A 22,463-nucleotide genomic window follows, 5' to 3' on the forward strand; every position below is an offset into this window, starting at 1 on the left:
TTTATCCTTCCTAATGCCTCCCTTGGCACCGCCTCACTTTTGGCCTTGAGTTGAGCGTTCGCCCCTGTGAGGAAGGCTCTGGGTTCTGTCCCCTGGCCGAGACACACCAAAGTCTATAAAAGTGGTAGTTTCTGCTCCTGCCTAGCGCTCAGCAAAAAAAGGAGTGGGACGACTGGTTCGCCCGTTGTCAGTATAATGTGACCGGGTGGGGTGTGTTGCTTGGTGTCTTCGGCGGCATGCTCCAGTGATATAGCACTATAAAAAGGGCAAAAGTTCCACTATACAAGAAGACACAACATGAATATACCGCAGTCTCCCGAAACACGCACCTCGCACAACATACACGCAACACACCGCATACATGGGAGGCCGTCCTTACATGACCATAGCTGTTAATAGGACGTTAATTAATCAAACAAACAAACCAACAAATCTTGTATAGTGGAACTGTTGCCCTTTTTATAGTGCTATATCACTGAAGCATGCCACCGAGGACACCAAGCGACATACCCCACCCGGTCACATTCTACTGACAACGGGCGAACCAGTCGTCCCATTCCCTGTATGCTGAGCGCTAAGCAGGAGAAGAAACTACCACTTTTATAGACTTTGGTGTGTCTCGGCCAGGGGACAGAGCCTTCCTCACAGGGGCGAGCGCTCACATAAAGGCCAAAAGTGAGGCGGTGCCAAGGGAGGCATTAGGAAGGATAAAGTTAGTTAGGAAGAAGAGAAAATATAAGATCCTAAATTAAGTCGCCTTTTACGATCATGCAATAGGGGCAGCAGGTACAATTCTAACGCCCTACCTGCAGGGCCATAGTTACAATGTATATATGTGTATAATCTACATTAATTCAATAAAATTTAAGATTTTTCAACCATTTTATTCAAATGTCAATATCTTTTATAATATGCATGGGATCCTAATGAAATTTGACCCTTCACTTGAAAATTACCTGCTAATTATGAATATGTGTTCAAATTTGCAAAATTATTTCATTAACCTGTAAAAATTACAGGTAAAACATGTAATTAAAGGTAAAAAAAATAATAAAATGTTATTAAATACATATAAAATGAATGAAAGTGTCTGTTGTTATTCATATTATACTTACAGCAGTAAAGTATGATCTTCATAGAACAAAATGACACATTTGTTACTAATTTTATACCGCAAATAAGCTCAGGTAATGTAACTGGAATGATCAGGTAAATCTTCACAAATCATCAACAAAAGTTCTTAGATTTATACCTTCATAAAACAATTTAGAGAGTATTTAAATTCTCCAAATATGAAGAACTAGCAACCACAGCCGCGGTGGCCGAGTGGTTAAGATGTCCCGACATATTTCCACAAGCCCTCCACCTCTGGGATGCGGGTTCGAATCCCATGTGGGGCAGTTGCCAGGTACTGACCGCTGGCCGGTGGTTTTTTCTCCGGGTACTCCGGCTTTCCTCCACCAACAAACCTGGCACGTCCTTACATGACCCTGGCTGTTAATAGGACGTAAAACTAAACAAACCAAACATTGTCAGGTAATAGCCCAGTTCATTAGTTCATCAGGTGAGATATATACAGGTATGCTAACGAGAACAGGTGAGTCACAGGTAAGTTTTGTTAAAATTCAAAAATGAACAAGTTTTGAAGATTTTTTTTCTGTATTCAAGACTTTTCAAACAAGTTACTTTCAAAACTGATTAGTTTCAGTCATGATAATCAGTAAAACATCGAACTCTACACAATGGCATGTCACAGAATTCACACATGAAAGATGTCTCCACCGACCGCCCTCTTGCAGTTTTACGTCCTTGCCTGATACACTCCCGACAAACCCTCTTTCGACCGTCAATCTCACTAACTTGTGATGGTTTATGGCACCAAGTACAGGACGATTTTCATCATTTCTGCACCTCCTGCCAACTTTGTGTTTCCTACAGGTAAATCCTCCCAGCGGCTGATAAGCGACATCCATGCGGAATTGCAGATGATCGTAGTACTTTATCGGAGGTGTGGTTCTTTGTCCTCGGTTTTCTGAAACAGGATCCAAGCATTTACTATAGCCAAGTTAACGATGTACCACATAACATACCGCCACCATTTGTTTCCTGGACGTCCAACTGGATAATAAGAAGCCATTTGGTCAAATTTATCGACACTGCCCATGTACGTATTGTATGAAACATTTGACGTGAGGCTTTTTGTATGCCCTCGTTAATGTTCGGCATGCTTGATGTTGATTAAAAATGTTATCTGTTTTTATGTCTTTGATAATAGTGGCCAAAAGCTTTCCTTTTGGCATCTGCAGAGTTTCACCTCGGTGCTTTCACTTTAGCATTGTTTTTTTTCTACTGGGAGACTTTCCTATTGGACTATAATGGTTCGCACACATACGTGTCAACATGTTCAATGATGTTACGCCCCCCCCAAGGTGTAAGGCAAGATGAATAAAAAAATCTGTCAAAGTACAGATGTCTACTTTGGTTATGGTATATCTCAGATAAATTCCACACAACATAGTAATATCTCAGATAAATTCCACACAACTTAAACAAAAGGGGGGGGGGGGGGCGGGGGGGGGGACAGAAACTACAACACGAACATACCGCAGTCTCCCAGTACACTCACCTCGCACAACATACACGCAACACACGCATACATGGGAGGCCGTCCTTACATGACCATAGCTGTTAATAGGACGTTAATTAATCAAACAAACAAACAAACCACACAACATCATAACCAAGTCCATGCTGCCCTATCTCCTCCACGTTTTTTCCCAGTATATATTTCAAACTTACAACAATAAGCGGTATCTGCCTCGCAAATCTGCCGAAACTTTGATCCCCACTTAGTGGGTTTTGCAGGCATGAACTGCCTGAAATTTGCACTCTTCCCTTGAAACCTATCATTCCTTCATCAATAGAAAGTTTCTGTCCTGGTTTATAGTTATCATGCAACTTTGGGATAATCATATCAATCATGGATATCTCACTTTATACAATGGGGTCATATTTGGGATCGTTCCTACCTGGCATGTTACTGGTATCTCTCAGGTGTATGTATTTGTTCATCTTGATATCCGGCAACTCAATATCTGACAAAATATCAGTCCATTCCCGATTCAAATTTGCTATATATGGGTCGTCGCCATTGTTACTTTCGTTTTTCATGATCGTCGCCGGTAGGGCGTTAGAATTGTACCTGCTGCCCTATTGCATGATCGTAAAAGGCGACTAAATTTAGGATCTTATCTTTTCTATTCTTCCTAACTGACTTTATCCTTCCTAATGCCTCCCTTGGCACCGCCTCACTTTTGGCCTTGAGTTGAGCGTTCGCCCCTGTGAGGAAGGCTCTGGGTTCTGTCCCCTGGCCGAGACACACCAAAGTCTGTAAAAGTGGTAGTTTCTGCTCCTGCTTAGCGCTCAGCAAAAAGGGAGTGGGACGACTGGTTCGCCCGTTGTCAGTATAATATGACCGGGTGGGGTGTGTTGCTTGGTGTCTTCGGCGGCATGTTTCAGTGATATAGCACTATAAAAAGGGCAAAAGTTCCACTATACAAGAAGACACAACATGAATATACCGCAGTCTCCCGAAACACGCACCTCATACAACATACACGCAACACACCGCATACATGGGAGGCCGTCCTTACATGACCATAGCTGTTAATAGGACGTTAATTAATCAAACAAACAAACAAATTTAAATTTTACCGATCGTCGCCAAAATAGCTTGTATTATCCTCATTTTCGTCAGAAATATCGGAAACATCTATATCTGATTCATTGTCAACCTCAGCCTGCTCAAGTTCTCGCCGTTTCGCTTCCAATCGTTCACTTGCCACCTCTATATCTTCCTCTTGAAAACCGTCGAAGTCAGATTCGTCAGACGACTCGATATTCCATTCCTGAAGTTTGACCGATCGTCGGAAAAACTGTAAAAACTTTCGTTTTTCTCGTCAAATTACTGAAAACTTTGCTCAGTTGTAACCCGGAAATAAAAGTCAGTCATAGTCACATAAACGTTTGATGTTAGTAGCGCGTATTTCCGCTTAGTTAGGTAGTATTAGAGGGACGCTGTACACAGGCGGTCTAGGCCGCCGTAACACCATACGAGCGATGTCGGTATCGGGCGGCGTAGCACCTAAAAGGTTAAATAATTACCATTCTGATATCATATGAGCCTCGTCAATCACGATGCCACACACACGCTTAGCAAACACACTTTAACGGAGTAATGTCCCAAATTTCTTTTTCACCACTGCCTCAGGATGCATATACAAAATGTTAATTTCGCCTCTTGCAATTTGGTCAAGCCCAACACCTTTCGAGACATAAACGAATCCGGATTCCCACTGATCTCCATCGTCATCCTCTCCTTCAGGAGCTGTCTTCTCAGTGTATCTACCACCACTGCCATGTATGTTCATGAAGCATGAAGAAACATCTTTCTCCCTCAACTCCAAAACCTGATCTTCCATCAGTGAATTGAGAGGAGACACTACCAAAACAATCATGGGTGTTTCTTGGTCATGCTTCTTCTGAAACATCCATGGCAGCAGTTGGTAGATAACACTCTTACCATATCCAGTTGGTAAAATACTTATCACATCCCTTCCAAAGAAAAGGTCCCTTGGCATCTTGGCAAAAGCAACCGACTCTTCAAACCCCGCCATATTGTTGTCATGTATATCAACATCTGGCACTGCACAAGAAATATATTTACGGTTTCCGGCGAAGCAAATAGTCGGCAAATCCGCATATCGCTCCGCTTGATACACCCGAGGTTGTTTTTTCCGTGCTTGCCGGAAAGACCCGAGGAAGTCTGATTGATAGTACTATAACAAGAGATCCCAGAGGGATCTTGGCGCCCACCAATGCATGATCTATGTCTGACAATGGAAAGAGGGATCTTTTCTCTGCTTTTAAAATTTTGCAAACATGCTACATATAAAATTTGAGACAGATCGCTTCAGTAATTTCTGAGAAACAGCAGTAACAAACTTCAACTATCAAAATCCAAGATGGCTCCTTGGCGGCCATCTTGCTGATCGATCGGTCCCAAATCGAAATATGCACAACTAGGGCCCTAGGGGAATCTGTATATAAAATTTGAGACAGATTCATTCAATACTTTTTGAGAAATAGCGATAACTATCTTAAACTATCAAAATCCAAGATGGCAGCCTGGCCGCCATTTTGTTGACCGATCGATCCAAAAACGTTATGCACAACTAGAACCCTAGGGTAACCTACATATGAAATTTGAGAAAGATCCCTTCAGTACTTTGTGAGAAATAGCGATAACAATCTTAAACTATCAAAATTCAAGATGGCTGCCTGACCACCATCCTGTTGACCGATCGATCCAAAAACGCTATATGCACAACTAGGGCCCTAGGGGAACCTACATATGTACATATAAAATTTGAGAAAGATCCTTTCAGTACTTTGTGAGAAATAGCGATAACAAACTTTAACTATCAAAATCCAAGATGGCTGCCGCTGCCTGGCGGCCATTTTGTGGGACCGATTGGTCCCAAAATGCAATATGCACAACTAGGGCCCTAGGGGAACCTACATATGAAATTGAAGGTAGGGCGTTAGAATTGTACCTGCTGCCCCTATTGCATGATCGTAAAAGGCGACTAAATTTAGGATCTTATCTTTTCTTTCTTCCTAAATTACTTTAATTCTTCCTAATGTCTCCCTTGACACCACCTCACTTTTGGCCTTTGGTTGAGCGCACGCCCCTGTGAGGAAGGCTCTGGGTTCTGTCCCCTGACCGAGACACACCAAAGTCTATAAAAGTGGTAGTTTCTGCTCCTGCTTAGTGCTCAGCATAACGGGAGTGGGACGACTGGTTCGCCCGTTGTCAGTATAATGTGACCGGGTGGGGTGTGTTGCTTGGTGTCTTCGGTGGCATGCTTCAGTGATATAGCACTATAAAAAGGGCAACAATTCCACTATACAAGAAGACACACCATGAATATACCGCAGTCTCCCAAAACACGCACCTCGCACAACATACATGCAACACACCGCATACATAGGAGGCCGTCCTTACATGACCATAGCTGTTAGTAGCACGTTAATTAATCAAACAAACTTTGCACTAAAATTATTATTGGACATTGTGAACGCGACAGCTTGTGTAAATATAAACCAAGCTTAATGAAACTTTGTGTGCAGATTAACATTGGAAAGATCTCGGGTGAGTTTGAAAATCAGTGTGATTCGACTTGAATTGACGGAGTTATTGCAGTTTGCACTAATAATTATAATTCTACATTGTAAACGAAATAACTTAAGTAAATGTGAACCGATCTTTATGAAACTTGATGCTTAGACTAACACTGGGAAGATCTTGGACAAGTTAAAACATTAGCTGGATTCGAAGATCATTTACAGAGTTATTGCCCTTTGCAATAATTATTGAACCTTGTGAACACGTCTATGTGAGTAAGTATGCACGAAGCTTAATGAAAATTTGTATGTAGACCTATAAGATGTATGTTCCTATTTCATGAACAAAAGACATCATTGGCTAGTAAATTACGTAACTAATTTGTAACAAATATCAGATGACCGTTAAGGCCAATGGGCCTCTTGTTCTTCCTAACGTCTCCCTTGACACCACCTCACTTTTGGCGTTTGGTTTAGCACTCGTCGCTGTGAGGAAGTCTCTGAGTTCTGCCTCTGGCCGAGACAAACCAAAGTCTATAAAAGCGGTAGTTTCTGCTTCTGCTTGGCGTTCAGCTTGACGGTAGTGGAAGTACTAATTCGCCTGTTGTCAGCTTAATGTGACCGGGTGAGGTGTGTTGCTTGGTAGAGAACACGAATATACCGTGGTCTCCCAAAATACACACCTCGCACAACATACAACACAACGCATACATGAGAGGCCGTCTTTACATGATCCTGGCTGTTAATAGGACGTTAATTAATTGTACACAATCGATTGATTTATGAATGGAAACATTATTCTGTAGGACCAATTTAAAGATACCGTAGATACCGTATACTGAGCGGATTAGTAGACCTGGTTGGTTTATCGCATGATTTCCTTCTAGGAAAAAGGTGCCAACCAGACTGTTCATGAGGGATTTAGATTGGTCTTCATGTGCAAGATAATTGTATGATGAATGGTGATAGTTTCTAGAATTTTTCAAATGAAGATAGATATAGGTTTTTTTCCCAGTCTCTTTGTGATAATTGATTCCATGGGTTCTGAATGATACCTGGGGTATTTCTCTTGGGCATTGGCAACTCTTAATTTGGTCTTCTGAGATCTCTATGGCTAGATTCAAATGAAGGCTTCCATGTTGCAAGTTTGGTTGATATCTCTCGCCGAAAAAATATTTAGAAGTGATTTAAGGAATTGATTTGTATTTTGTTGGGGGTTATGGGGGTAATTATCATAATGGATCAACTGCTACGCTTTCAAATAATCTTTGCTTAAGCTTGACCCTTTTATAAGTTTATCAAACGCGTTAAATTATTTGATATGTCACGAACATTTTGGCTCAAATTAGGTTCAAATGATTGAAAATACATGTACAAATGTTCTACACTATAAATAGTTTTTTTTATCTGATTATGTATGCAATGTCAGCAAGGCTTTGATTTTAATATAAAAATGGTGTCTAGCAGTAAACAGTGCACACATTTAGAATGAGATATCAACCGTCTGATGAGTCAGGAGAGATAACTCTTTCAGGTCGCTATCTTGATTTTGATAGTCTAAGATTGTTAATGTTATTTCTCATAAAGTAAATAAAGGAATCTCTCTAAAATTTCATGTGAAAGTTCTCTAAGGGCCTTAGTTGTGCATATTGCATTTTGGGACTGATCAGTAAATAAGATGTCAGTCATCTTGGAATTTGATTGTTAAAGTTTGTTACCGCTATTTCTCAGAAAGTACTGGGGGATCTCTCTCAAAATTTCACCTGTAGATTCCCATAGGACCCTAGTTATGCAAATTTCTTTTTGGAATAGAACAGTCGATAAGATGGCCGACAGGCCGCAATCTTGGATTTTGACAATAGAAGTTTGTTACCTCTATTTCTCAGAAAGGAATAAAGCGAACAGGCTCAAGTTTCATTTGCATGTTTCCCTAGGGGTCTAGTTGTGCTTTTTGAATTTTGGAACCGATCGGTTTACCAGATGGCGCGACAAGCAATCATCTTGTATTTTGATAATTAAAGTTTGCTACCGTTATTTCTCACAAATACTGAAGTGATCTGTCCTCAAAATTTTATATGTAGGTTCCCCTATGAACCTTTGTCTTGTGTATATTGCATTTTCGGACCGATCGATTCAACAAGATGGCCGACAGGAAGCCAACTTGGATTTTGACAATTTAAGTTTTTGTTTAGTGTTATATATCTCAGAAAGTGCTGAAATGATCTTTTTTCAGAATTCCATATGTACAAATATGTATACCTCTGGGATCTCTTGTACTTGTAGACCTTACTCTCAAAATCATTATTTGCTGAACCTAAGTCAAAATGGATTCTCTTGGGTGACCGTCCAAATCCTCTATCATCGGGATACGCTGTGAAAGAATTGAAGTAGTTTTAGATAAGTATATATTACGGGTGGCTGGGAGCGGACAATGAAAATAAATAAAATTATTGCGTTGGAAACGAAATATTATTGTGTGCGAACGAAATATGATTGCCTTTAGAACGTAATATTATTGTGTTCTAAAGTAACATTATTGCGTTGTGAACGAAATATTGGGCTCCCACAGTCCACCGTAATATATAGACAAGAACGACACACAAATGCATTGGTCTCAAAGATATACACTGTAATAGACGGCATAGAATATGCATGCTGCCAGGTTTCCGTCTTTGGTGTGGATTGAAAGGTAATTGAACTATTTCTTAAAAACACAAAGCCATCGATGTAGTATTTAATTGACTTATAAAATGTTATTTATTTAATATTGCATTTATATGACAGGACTGCAATTTTAACAATATCAATCTGTCATACATGTATGTTAAAAGTCTATTAAAACCTATATCTAACATGTAGCTACATTCTTCCAAGGTTGATATGGAAAAAATGTTATCCATCCTACCAAATATCAGTGAAAACCACATTTTAAATGCACACACGCATAAAAAACTAACATCAGAAATGAATATATACGCCATATACCACTTCACTATCTTTAGGGAAATAGTGAATTAACTGTTATTGCCTGCGTTAAGGTAAAAAAATGTCAAGGCACTATCGACCCTTGAAAGTATGAACAACTTCGAAAATTAAAGTTAGAGTCATTATGAAGAAACTCGTTTTCGATAATTATATATCATGAAATAATCGTCTAACTTCAGTCTAGCTTAAAATGCTTCCTTAAGGCTCTACAGATTGGTTCTGATAAGGTTCTCGGGTATTATATATCACGATTTCTTTCGGACTCTGCCATTCTCTAATCACTGCGTGTTTCTTGTGCCGATTTGTAAATTGATCAATAACACTTTTAGCGTAATCAAATTTTCCAAAAATGGACAATATCAATATCATTAGGATGGGGAGATATATTTAGTTTGTTGTGCAATTAGTTTTCACGCAATCCTCTACTGAAGGTCAGAAAGGTTACGTCCGTTACGGTAAAGTCCGTTTATACGTATAGAATTATTCAAGAACTTTTAGTGGAATTCAGGATCTTCGGAGTACATCTGAATTAAATCTTTTTTTCTAGAACGCTATTTATTCTCGTAATTCCTCGATTTTCTGCCTCGAATTTTTAATTCTACTCGCAGTGAGAGTTAACAAGATCACGATGTATTTACGTTTGGAACTCGTCCTATCGAATTGAATCAATAGTGGTTTTATTATAGAAAACCTAAGTGATGTACTGGTCGAACTTCGCTAGAGAAGATCGATTTGCAACAGATGTAGACTTGCGAGGTACAACGCTGGAAAATGCCAAGTGTAGGGTAAAATTTTGGCAGGACCTTGTGTTTCACACCGATTATCTCGTGGAAAAGACATTGAAAAAAGAGTAACCTTCCTAAGATTAGAAACATGTGAAGACTCAATTGTTTTAAGGTGTAAGTTCCCCGCACCTTTTTGACATAATGATATTTAATGTCAAGAGTCACCCCCTTTAGTTTAGAAAGCTGTGAAGGCACATGTGTTTTGAACGTAGTGAGATTACACACCAATTTTGTCAAAAAAGATGTTCTGGGTAATCAGTATATATTTAAGTATTGAGTTAATTTCCCTTGGATTAGAAATTTGTAAAGGTCAGATAGTGTCCTTACACCGTTTTGAGACCATGAGGGCCAGGATGAAGCTTATTTAGTCATCATGCTAAATCCGTTGATGTTTGCCGTCAATCGTGCACTGTTGGGAAATTTTTCACACTTTTCGTGGAGATCTAAAATCCAAGATAACCGCTATCTTGAAAATTGATAATGAGCTATCTTCTTCCTCAGTTGTTATTGAACTGAAATTTGCCAGAAATGATCATCTTGAAATCACAATTTGAACTTCTCAGGTTCCACCATTGATATTTAGCTGAAACTTGCCTGAAGTGATCATGGGCCAAATGGTATTTTTCGGGTTGAAGTGTAAGTTCCACAATGGCTACTACGCCCGCCTTCCTGAACACACATTTTGAAAAAATGTCCAAAGTCATCATCATTTAATTGTCTTTATTTGGATTCTTTTACTTTTGGCCAGAGCGCTGTCCAGATGACCCCGGTGAGGCTCTGATTACATAATGTTTAATTCCTTATGAGTCAACAATCAACAATAGCGTTAAATTGCATTTACAATCAAAGTATGACTGAGCTATACGTAGAACAATATGGCCTTGACCTTTCATCCTATTTATTTTAACACGATTGTCTTTAATTTTCTACGGGTTTCGTGTGCTACTGGACATGTGAAAATTGCGACGAATGCCGGTACTTGAATAATAATTGTATAAAGGCAATGAAATGTGATGAGGAAAACTGCAACGTAACGTGCAATCAGTAATATGGCCTACAATAGCACAAGCAGTTGCCATACAAGAAAAGACCGTGCCAGTGAGAGGGAAAATGGTCTCCAGTAACCCACCTTTTTGCATGGTAAGCTCCGCCCCCACATTGATTACAAACTAATTCGGCAAACGTTGCGGACCTGTAGATTCCGGGCTGACGTAAATAAATCCGGCGAAAATAATCACAAAACAAATAAATGCTGAAGTCGAGCAGAATAAAAGGTTCTCTCTGCGCGTGGAGTATTGCGATACTTAGGAATATAATAAATTTGAGCATTCCACAGGTGTGTAACGAAACGAACTGTAAGCGAAACCGCAAGGATCCGGTTAGAGTAAAGAAAACCCTAACACCACACGTACAGTTATCCATCAAAGGACCGTAAAAGAGATGAAGGTTGCATATATCTGATGAAAGCCAAGCAACAGCCATACACACCTGTAACATGAACAACAAGTCCTATGGGAAGTTCCAGTCCGGAGCTATTTCCAAGACCTTTTTCAATCATGGGCCGGTTGAATATGCGTAAGGCAAGTTCTAGTGATAAAATAGAGTTTGTTGCAAAAATCTAATAGGATTAGTACGGGATGAGGTGCAGTGTTCCAGAGGAGCCGAAGTTTTATTGAACTCGAATTACTATCCAACATTTTGCTCCCATGTCTGTCTACTCGGCAAATTCCAGTGTCTCCAATGCATACACTAAAATGGACACGATCATCGCCATGACAAGGAAACAGTGCAAGACCTGCAATACAATCAAAGGAATATTATACAGTGTATTACATGTATCATTTTTGCCAAAATATGTTTAACCATATAGTAAGCATTAGATTAACTGTTTCGCTTTCGATAAACTTCAGTTACATCGTTTTGTATAAAACTACCCTGGCTGTTAATATGTAAATGTTACATGTTAAGGTAAATGTCCAGCGCCTTAAAGTATATTTTGTAATTGTCTTTCAAATGCTTAGTTGTATTTGCCTTAAACTGGGCGCAAGTATTTGACATGCAAGTTATCTCTAAAAATATGAAATGAAATGGTTCGACTACAACTTTAACCTTTTTGGAGTTGACGCGGTCGCGTTCTCATTGTACTGCGCTATTGACTAACAAATTGCTCCAACAGAGCATGAAAAATCATACGCATCAATTTTGAACATTAACTGATGTCAGAATTATGATTATAATTTGTGAGCCAAAATAACACAACAATGCATATAAGATAATTTATTTGAGCTTTCGGTAGCATGTCACAAATCATTACTTATATGGTACATATGGGGACCTGAATGTTGCGCATAATGATAATTTTTTATATTTTCTGATCTAGTGAATTTAAGATATTTAAGCTACAAAACTTTTCAATGGAGTGTATTGGTGTAAATGTATATAACTGAAGAAAAAAGAGGCTAATTCGTCTTGACTCCTATGTTGTTTGATACAGACAAAACAGATGTTCATTCATTGTCGGGTGGTGCATCTATTAAAATCTATGATATTTTTGTGCAAATACTAGCCAATTATTGTAAATCATTTTGTGCCATCTTTTTGACTTTGCGTCAAAAGTTTAAACCTATTCATCTGTAAGTATTGGTAATTCTCAAAATGTATGGACGCGTTTTGTGCATTGTTAATAATCTTATATTTTAAAAAAATCGCGTGATTTGTAATGGTATAAAAAATACGAACACATGTAACTGTAATAATTGTTTAACCACTTTAACTTTGCGAGTTACAAGTTTGCCAACTACACGTAATTTTCCACCGGCTAAAGCGATGCTCAAATTCGATATTGTCAACTGTTTCGCGAATATTCTGATAGTGCAAACCGTACTTTGTACGCTTGATTGCCAGTATGAGACCATTGTCTCGGAGAATTTGTTGGGAAATAAACCAAGATGCGAAAATATTGTATCCGCGATGTGATTAAATGGGACAATTTCACTCAGACTAATTCTTTTACATAACCAAGAAGCAAAATATGGCATAAATGTATATTTCTATATTTCTTTTGAAACGCATAAAATATTGACAAATTCCACGTCATTGTTAAGTATTACAATTAATACCGTTGTAATAAAAAATCGTTTGATCAATACGATTTAGCAGGTACATAATGTACGGTTGTACCCATATCCGAGCTAAAGTCACGCACGTTAAACGAACGAACTACATATAACCACTGTGGAGGTAATATAATGATTTTTTAAGACAGAGACAATTCACCTAATACGGTAAACACTCTACTGTCCAGAGCGATTTGAGCAGTTTCTAGACAAAAGTAGTATTACTCTACGAGCAAGGGACAGGTTCAGCATACAAGATGTTTTGACCACAATGTGTAATTTCACACGCATTTCACCACCATGGGCTTTTTCTGCATATCACAGTAAAAACCGACTTATCTAATTTCCATTATAATTGGATTTTTTCTGATATATGTACAAATTGTAATGTTCTCTTAGACTGAATCGTCCCTTAACAGTACATGTATTTGAAAAGGGGCAATGTTGAATAAAATATTAGGAAATTTAGTTTTGTTCAACTATTGGAAATTTTAATGTCATTAAGATTTAGGTTTGGATCATTATTGTGTTGTTTTCACTTTTGACCGAACTACACGCAGACATATTTTGAATGTTAAACAATGCATTTCCATCTGACCAAGTCTGTATTTTGAATGGTTTGTTCAATCGTGAGATAACCATTCCGCAAGCGCAGGACATTTGTTATTTAATAATTCATCGCATGCGCACAGTGACATTTGATAGGTATGAGATTGATTGTAACTATACCGAGGTGCGCAAACAAAGTATTAAATCAAACTATATTTGTATAACCTCGTCGCTCATTTGCAACTCCAATATTATTCCGTTTTAAATGACGTCCATCGATCCGTGCGATTTTATTAAGGTAGACCGTCCCTTCTGGTTTCCTCTCAGGGATTTCGTTTATTTTTTGATATTTTGTTTTTAGGCATACCCTGATCAGAAAAAGCATATAAAAAACATATGTCACCGTGTTATTTTTTTCACCACGACCGCTTTAAGAAACATGCTAATTTATTGATTTTCCGGATTTTTTTGATTTTTTATAGATATTTTATTTCTTCTCATTTTCTCTCTTTGAATTAAGAAGACTATGCCCATATCATGTTAACATAATCGTCATTATCAATACTTTTTAAAAATAAAAAGAAAATACTGTTGTTTTGATTTAAAATGTTGAAATACTTACTTTTTCATTCCAAAACCGTGTCCATTTTCAGAGGGAAATGGTCACAAAATTTTCATATTTTTTTTATATAAAAAAAATGCTCTCATGAATTTTTATTTTTCCTTCTTTTTAATAAATTTTGATGTCTTTGAAAAAATATAAAAAAAGAAAAAGTATACCTCACCGTATTATTTTTCAATTTATGGCCCATTATTTTGTTGTCACCCCTAAATTTCTGCTTCAAATTATGCTGAAATCTGCTTATTTTGTAAATTATTTGGATTTTCATGGTATTTGACCTTTCTGATTTTTTGTTTACGTTTTGTTTCTCTAATTGTGTTTTACCGATGTAAATTGCTGTTTCCATGAGGCGAAAAAAAAATATTTGGCTTATTTCCACGACGAATTTCATAATTTCCGGATATTTTTGCTAATTTCCGGTAGAATATTAGAACATCATACAAACGTCTTTTGAGCGCTTGCAGTGGTCGACTTTCGAAGCAAGCGTATTTGTGATTCATACCACATGATGCACCGACCTGTGTTGTTGGTCTTGTTATACGGTTTATCTTTGAGAATATAAAATTGAATGCCATGAGGAACATCAGACCAAATAATATTGCTGAGAAGCTATTGTTCCATTTTGGAGACAGCGTGGAAGTCATTGTGTGGAGCTCACAAACCACAACAGCATACCTCCGTAACATGCGGATCCAGGCCGTTTTCGTTTACGATTTGACTTGTTTTTGAAATAATGCATGACGGACCTGATGACTTCATACTGTTTTCAGATGAGCCTTGACAAAATCCGTATAGTGCCGTATTAAAATCCACATGTCTGTCTGAATTTATTAACGAGAAATACATGTGCTACTGTACATGTCAAAAGATTTATCAGGGAGACGTCATCCATGGGTACTGTAGAAATTACTGTTAAAAATCAAACAAACGGTTCAAAGGAAAACGGCCCTAGATTACTTCTGTTGAACTTCGCATCGAAGGAAGCTAGTAGTAGGCTAATAGCTTGTTGTGATGCCTCTTGGTTGTTTTGACTGGTTGTAGCTGCAGCTGTTCCTTAGCGGATAACTTTACTGCTTGTTACAGAATTGACAGGAATTGTAACACAAGAACATTTAAATCTACAATGTAAACTTCTGACAATCATGTCGTAATGTAACAATCAGTCACAAATGTGGACTGCTTGATAATTTAAATATCAGGAGAAAAAACACAAGTATATCATTAATTCATCAATTTTATTACACAGTTACTCCAGGAAAATAAAAGAAATTATTGGATAGATATTACAATCGATGAGTTTCAAAATGCCAATGACATTAAACATCCATGATTCAACAATAATTTAGTTGCACACATACATACAGCTTCTTGCACACACATCTATAAACTGTACTACCTACTGTAACATGTCCAAATTGAGACACTTTTTCAATATTATATCGCATGACTGACACCAATATATAATCGGCGTAGAATAAAGTCACATACACGTGTAAAAGAATGTACTACTATGGACATATACATTTGTGTACATAGCTTGCTGAGTAAAATATGCTGTTACAGCTGACATCCATATTTCTTATTCTAGTGGATTCTTATCAATGTGGTATATTAGATCTAGGAAAACCTAAATGAATACAACAAAACTGAACATATGGATTTTTATACAAATATACTAATGTATTTTAAAGACACGTGTATCATCAGCATACATAAAACCTTCACAATGGAGAAGCATATCATTTCCATACAATAAAAACATCAGCGGCCCAATAATCGAACCCTGTGGTATCCCGCTTAAATATTCACATGGGTCACTGAGTGATTATTTAAACAGTTTGTAAACTATTGGGCAGGTAAGATATTAAAAAAATAGTAGTACTGTCTAAATAACCGTATATTGTCATGTTACTCTATTGCAATGTTCACATTTTTTGTTATAATTTCAGACAAAACACTTCTTTCATTTAATTTATGATTATTTCTTTTAACTAAAATAGAAAATGGCAGGAAACAAAATTAGGAAAACAAGTATTCTATAATGTGATCTACTTATTCAGATAGTCAACAATCTTTTCAATAACCCTCTTTGATTTGGTAATTCGGGGAGTTTTTGTTCCCTCCAATGACTCAGTAAAAACATGAGAAATTCCGAATTCTGGATTACGCTTGTGGATAAGTTTTAGCTTTTTCAGATTTAATGAACAAGCAACAAGTTTTTTCATCGTCAAAGATGATATAGCTTTTGCCTTCACCAGTGGGTCTAGAGATTCTTTGCATGTATAATAACATAAAGTAAATATGTCAGCAGACAAACAGGAGGAGGACATTTTTGCTTCAAAAAGTTGCTGTAAAGAAATGACATCAGCCATGGCATTGTGTGCCTCATAATTTATTCCTAGGAAGAAGTTCACAAGTGTTTCCTGTTTGTAGTTTTTAATCAAAGGTTTTTTCCAAATTCTTTTTGCAAGTTTTAAGGTATCAATAAATCCAGAGGCACTTGTGTTCAATTTTGAAATCAAATCATATTTGTTCAATTGATTGATTAAAATAGGAACGTCAAAATTTTGTATATTATGTCCAATCAAAATTGGATCTTTATATTTTTGCAGGTATTCAACAAACTGCTCTAGCCCAGCCTTGATATCTGTTGTCTGCACAATCTGACCGTTGTGCTTCAGTATGCCTCCCACATAAGTTAGTCCTGTAGCTTGAGATGCTTCTAAGCTGATTGGTTGAGTTGGGGCAGTATATATGTTAAATCTGTCTTTGTCACAAATCGCTGAAATCTGGACAATATCGGAAGTCCTTGCTGAAAATTAAAGATAATAAGATTATATATCTTTAATTTTTTTGTAAAACCATTTATTTTTTATAAAATTGTATACACTCCTGTTGTAAAATATGTTTGGTACATATATACCGGTATGCAGTATTACCCTGACTTGACACTTCCCATCACATTTTGACATACAAAGACTGCACTAATACATCACAAATATACAAAATATAGAAGATTAAGGGATTAAAGGTTATGTTTTATTCTGGAAGAATTCTTTTTATTATACATACCTAACCCTGTAGTCTCCAGATCAATGAAAATCAATGGTTGTTCCCTTGCTTTTTCTGGTGGGCTGATATTGATGTCCTCGATGTCAATATCTCCTTCATCAAGCTCCAATCCTATTTTGGAGTCATAGGTATCACCTATTTAGTAACATAAACAGTTCATCAATTATTTTACTGTCATCATTATGATAGTTTAATAATCAGATCAGTACTAAAATGATCCTAATACCAATGTAAAATTTAACATAATAATAAATGTGACATTGGGTATTTTTTGATAATCAAGGAAAGGAAAAAGCAGACATCTTGCAGTACATTAGCTAATATAGTTGTACCTTCTAGCACTGAGTGAGTGGCATCTTTTGATGACCTCTCATGTTTAAGTTCCAAGCGACGACGTTTGAATTCTTGCTGTGATTGCTTTTTCTGTCGTTTTTGCAAAGAGTGCATTAATTTTGATGCAAACTTGATGGTGTATTTGCCAGGGGACATCTTGCATCTTTTGTTTAGCTGAAGATAAACAAAACTGACATTCTTAAACAGAAAAACAAAGAATGCAACTAACTTGTATGGTTTAGCTGAAGATAAACAAAACTGACATTCTTAAACAGAAAAACAAAGAATGCAACTAACTTGTATTGCATCATAAATTGTATATGTGTTAATAAAATAACTTTATCTCTAATGTAAAAGAGACAAATACAATTAAAAGTAATTTTATTGACAATTACCGGTATTTATTCAATAAAATGACACATGTTTTTACTGTTATAGATGAATTCAATAACTCATTAGAATGTTATGAAAATTCAATAGGTACTTATAATTATTAATGATTCACACATTTCATTATCATTATATATCCAAATATCATGCATTTTTTAAATTGTGTTAGTGACTTAGCGGTCAACATGAGTTAGTTGTCAAGGAAACTGAAACAATAAAAATAAACCTGAAAATAATATCTAAAATAATTATTAAAGATAAAAATTCAAAACATCCAAAATTAGTCAATGCTATACCTCTGAAATATATTTGTAACCATCATTCTTTTGGCATACTGTAGCAGAGACTCTTGTTTTTAAACTCTCTGAACCTCCATAAAATCTGTTTTAATCATGAAATATGCTATGACTATAAGCAATAATTCTAAATTAAGAGATGTAGACATTAATTATTACCCAATGTGGGTTGTGTAGACTGATTTAACTTAATGAGTATGTCATTCTTACAGTCCTCTTTATTTAAAGTAAAGCTTCCACTCATAATATCATACAGTATGTGTGTATACACACAGTTAAAGAATTTTATTTATTTGTTTTTTTTATCTTGTGGTGTATTAACTGTACTTACAATCTTTTTGGGGCCTTGCTGGACACCATGTGATTAAAGCTTTCATTGTATTGTGTTGAGCCTAATGAATCTAACTCATTTGCTTTTGTGGCATATTTCCTAAGCAAGACTTCCAAGTCACAACGTAGTGGTGTACTTGAAAGAGGTTTACCATATGGTAAATTCTTAGGCTTGTAATCTGTTTTTTGACTTTTACACCATGTCCCACACAGTTCATGTTCACCTTAAAAGTATACAATTTAATGCAGTATATCTATTGTAAATTTACAGTTTATACTGAATTCACATAATTATGAAAGTTTATCAATTCACATGGAATGCATTTACATGTATTTTTAAATGCCAATCATAATAAAATGAAATTTACCAAATTTAATTGTAACATGCACCAATCCACTTCAGTAAATTAGACTATGTGGTTTTTGGTTTATTTAGAAGATGGAGGACAGTCGACGGTGTACCTAGAGCAAAATCCCATGCCTATTAACTGCGCCTTGGGATTTTCAAACTCATGACCCAGAGGTGGAGAAGTAGTGCTTACAATTGAAATAAACCCCTGACCAGTGTAGCCTGTAATGTGTTTTGAAAAAAAGGTTACCATATAAATGTGGAACAATTTTCTCCAAATCTGCAGCAAGCTGTGTGGCGTTGTTTTGGTTTTGGCGTATGCTGTACATAAAGCACCTTTCAATATGGGTCCTAACTTTGTAATTCCGCAACACCTTGTGGGTTTTACTTAGTTCTACAAGACTCCCTCCAAGTCCTTTTCGGATATGATTTCCATCAGATTTTTTGGTGATGCTATGGTCAACTGTTGCCTTCACTCTGGCTATTGTTGTGGAATCATTGTCCATAACCAAGGTTTGGACCTGAAAATATAAATATAAATTCATATTACTGGATGTTTTTTATCACTGGATATTAAAAACTAGTATTGTCATTTCATTTATGCATTGTTTCATTGTTACTATTTGAACTTTGTTTCTGTGTGTTGTAATAATGTAGTGATTGAAAAGTACCCATTAATATATTTATATTACTACCTTCATTGATAATTTATAAAAATGTGGATGCCATACCCGTTGTCCTTTATCTATCACTCCTTGTAGCATTTCACATGCCATGGCAGGTTCCATGGACTTCGCTGAGCCAGTCCAGTTCCGGCAACAGTTATGTTTTCGTGGAGGAACTCCCTTCTTTTTAGCTGAGGTGCAAACTCTGCAATATTTGCCTTTTACAGAAAAACTAATGCATTTTTTAGTTTTCTCACCAATAAGTGAAGCATGACCTGAAAGATATAAATAACATTTGTAGAAAAGGCACACCAGGTAATAATTAATTTTTCTTTGTTTTCATACCAAAATATTTAAAATTAGTGACATCAATGCTTAAATACAACGCAGTTGTATGAATGTCTAAAAAAAATCTTATCGTCTTCTATCTATATTTTCATGCCTATTCTAATTCCTGTCAAAATGACTATCTGGAGTCAGGGTCAGAGTGTAATTATACTTTACTTCAGTATATTTAAGCATTGAATGTGTTTCAGTTGGCATTCATAGCCAATGTGAATGCCAACTGAACAGAGGCAAATTCCATGAAGCCAATTGAAAGACGTTCAATGCTTATATTTACATTTGGTTACAATTTTACAACGGAATCCCAAGGAATTTTGCATCTATAATGAAATTATCATTCGTTATCGTCATAAATGGAACAGCCATTTTAACAGCTGTCTTCCGTGATTGCTGGCATGACAATTGTGACATCACAATGATAATGACGTCATAATAAGCGCTTTAAGTTCATTGTCTATATGACTGCCAACTGCGCTTGGTAAGGTTATATATTCATACCTGTTAAGCTATTGTATCCTCTACCAGCTCCTCGCTTTTGCCAAGCACCATCAAAACTTGCAGATAAATCTCCATTTGTCCTGAAAATTAAAGCAGTTTCAATACATATATGCATTGACTGTGAAAGATATCGTCAAACTATCTGCCAACTTAAGTATAGACATAGTTATATTAATGAACTCTTAAATTTTAGTCCTGGGATTACCAATTTCAAACCTTAGTACACTGAACCTTGTTCATAATATATGAAAAAAAATATTACCAGAATTTTAGAAAATTGTGTGGTATTCCTTAGTCTACCACACAATTTTCTAAAATTCTGGTAATATTTTTTTTCATATATTATTGTTATTTTTGTTTTACATCTTAACAACCATGGTCATTTTAAGAATGTGTTTACAATATCAAAGAAATCTCGAGTGTCCATAGAAAAAGAACCCCACCAACTTCCCACATGGAAGTCAACTCAAATTGAAAAAAAAACTGAAACACTTACAAGTTTGCTTCTTCTTCTAAATGCTTTTTACATGACTCTTCTGCCATGAGCTGTAGGTGAGCTCCCACTTCCCTTTCACGGCTCTTCAGGTTTCTGTGTGTAATGCTAGGAATATTTAGGGCTGCCAAAAGGCTACTAACATGAGTCTCCCCAAATCCTCCATTTATCATACCTGGATGGAATGCAGATTGAAAAAGAAATATTTAGATTTTAAAAATAAGACTTTTTTAAATACACAATTATACATGTATAAATATAAAGCATACAATGCTAAAATCATATTAAATTAGGGAATATATATAAAAAAAATATTTTTAATGAATTTCTGCAAGTTTTAAGTGTCATCTGCACCTTTATTGCTTGTCCAGAACGGAATCTTGCTTTTAGTGATACATGTAACCTATAATTAGAAACTGCTCGCTATAATTAGAAACTGCTCGAACGTAGTCGAAGACACCGCTAAACAGTGCTGAGAATGAAATTTTTCTTGGTGCTTTTAATCCGTCACAGGATTCCGAAATAATCACATATTACTGTCATATCAATCAAATACGAGATATATAATAGATATTGGACGCTTTATTGGATCACATTATAAATTTTGGTGAAATCAGCAGGTTTTGAAAAGCCCAGATTTTGACATCACGATTGCCTTAACTGTACCCAAATCATATCCAAATGTGTCAAATAGCGGATAAAATTATCAAAACTGTTCAATGACGTTTGTTTCTAAAGTATCTTGGACTATAGATGTATGTTTGTTTTGACAAAATCGTTAAAAAATCACGGTAATATTGAGAATGGCCTATGGTATGTATAACGTACCTGCTGCTAGTTTTGTGTTAACATCCCAAGCGTTCCCTCCTCTGTCCGTGCGGTGTTTTCTCCCAGTTGGCACATCGTTCACCAAGCGACAGCTGGGAAAGTTACATTTGACCAGAAGGATGTGTGCTAACCCAAACTTACGCTCCCCTAGACAATTTGTCAGGTGGAGAGGGTTCCCGCATAACTTACAGCCGGCAAGGCCTTCCGCTAAAGCCCCCAATTCCACTATTCGCCGACCCGTGCGCCAAGAATTATCTTCATTAGGAATATTTCTGCATTCTTCATGTGGAATTTCTACTTGCCTTGAAATAAGGTCTTGCGATTACGTCAGCGATAGGCATATCACTACCAGAACAGTAATTGTGTTCGGAGCACGGCACTCTGTTGACGTTATCGTCCAACGGTATACATTTTATGATGTCTGGAGGCCTATCATGCTCAAAAATCCACCTTTTCTGTCTCATAACCTTTAACTCATCATAGCTTCCTTTGTTATTGCTTCTACAGAACTTGCCACGTTTGTTCCTGTCTGTCTTCATCGTTACAAGAGTTAGTCGGTTAGTTACAGCAAAACGGAAGTTGAAATGTCAAACCGCTGTGTAAACAGTGCGTTATAAGTAA

At 36.7% G+C, this 22,463-nt stretch overlaps 1 protein-coding gene and 1 pseudogene across 1 annotated transcript; both read right to left on the reverse strand.

Annotated features, from left to right (window-relative positions):
- Positions 1-1,704: 1,704 nt before the first annotated feature.
- On the reverse strand, positions 1,705-3,171 carry LOC138330616 (piggyBac transposable element-derived protein 4-like; annotated as a pseudogene).
- Positions 3,172-15,459: 12,288 nt separating this feature from the next.
- Positions 15,460-22,160, reverse strand: LOC138331750 (uncharacterized). The gene is made up of 10 exons (XM_069279514.1): positions 21,843-22,160; positions 21,018-21,189; positions 20,522-20,601; positions 19,745-19,953; positions 19,264-19,534; positions 18,666-18,888; positions 18,335-18,419; positions 17,648-17,822; positions 17,316-17,450; positions 15,460-17,055 (listed from the first exon to the last, which is right to left on the reverse strand). The coding sequence occupies exons 2-10, from the start codon at positions 21,185-21,187 to the stop codon at positions 16,292-16,294; spliced, it is 2,112 nt and encodes a 703-aa protein (XP_069135615.1). The 5' UTR covers positions 21,188-21,189; positions 21,843-22,160; the 3' UTR covers positions 15,460-16,291.
- Between the last annotated feature and the right edge of the window lie 303 nt (positions 22,161-22,463).

This window comes from Argopecten irradians, chromosome 9 (assembly GCF_041381155.1).
Source record: "Argopecten irradians isolate NY chromosome 9, Ai_NY, whole genome shotgun sequence".
Classification (NCBI taxonomy): Eukaryota; Metazoa; Mollusca; class Bivalvia; order Pectinida; family Pectinidae; genus Argopecten; species Argopecten irradians.

Excerpts from the sequence above, each read along its gene's own strand:
- LOC138331750 (XM_069279514.1), bottom strand. The coding sequence starts at position 21,187 with ATGATAAATGGAGGATTTGGGGAGACTCATGTTAGTAGCCTTTTGGCA. Across the intron at positions 18,889-19,263 it reads AATTGTTCCACATTTATATG|GTGAACATGAACTGTGTGGG; the intron begins GTAACCTTTTTT and ends TATACTTTTAAG. Across the intron at positions 17,823-18,334 it reads GTTACAAATATATTTCAGAG|CTAAACAAAAGATGCAAGAT; the intron begins GTATAGCATTGA and ends GTTTATCTTCAG.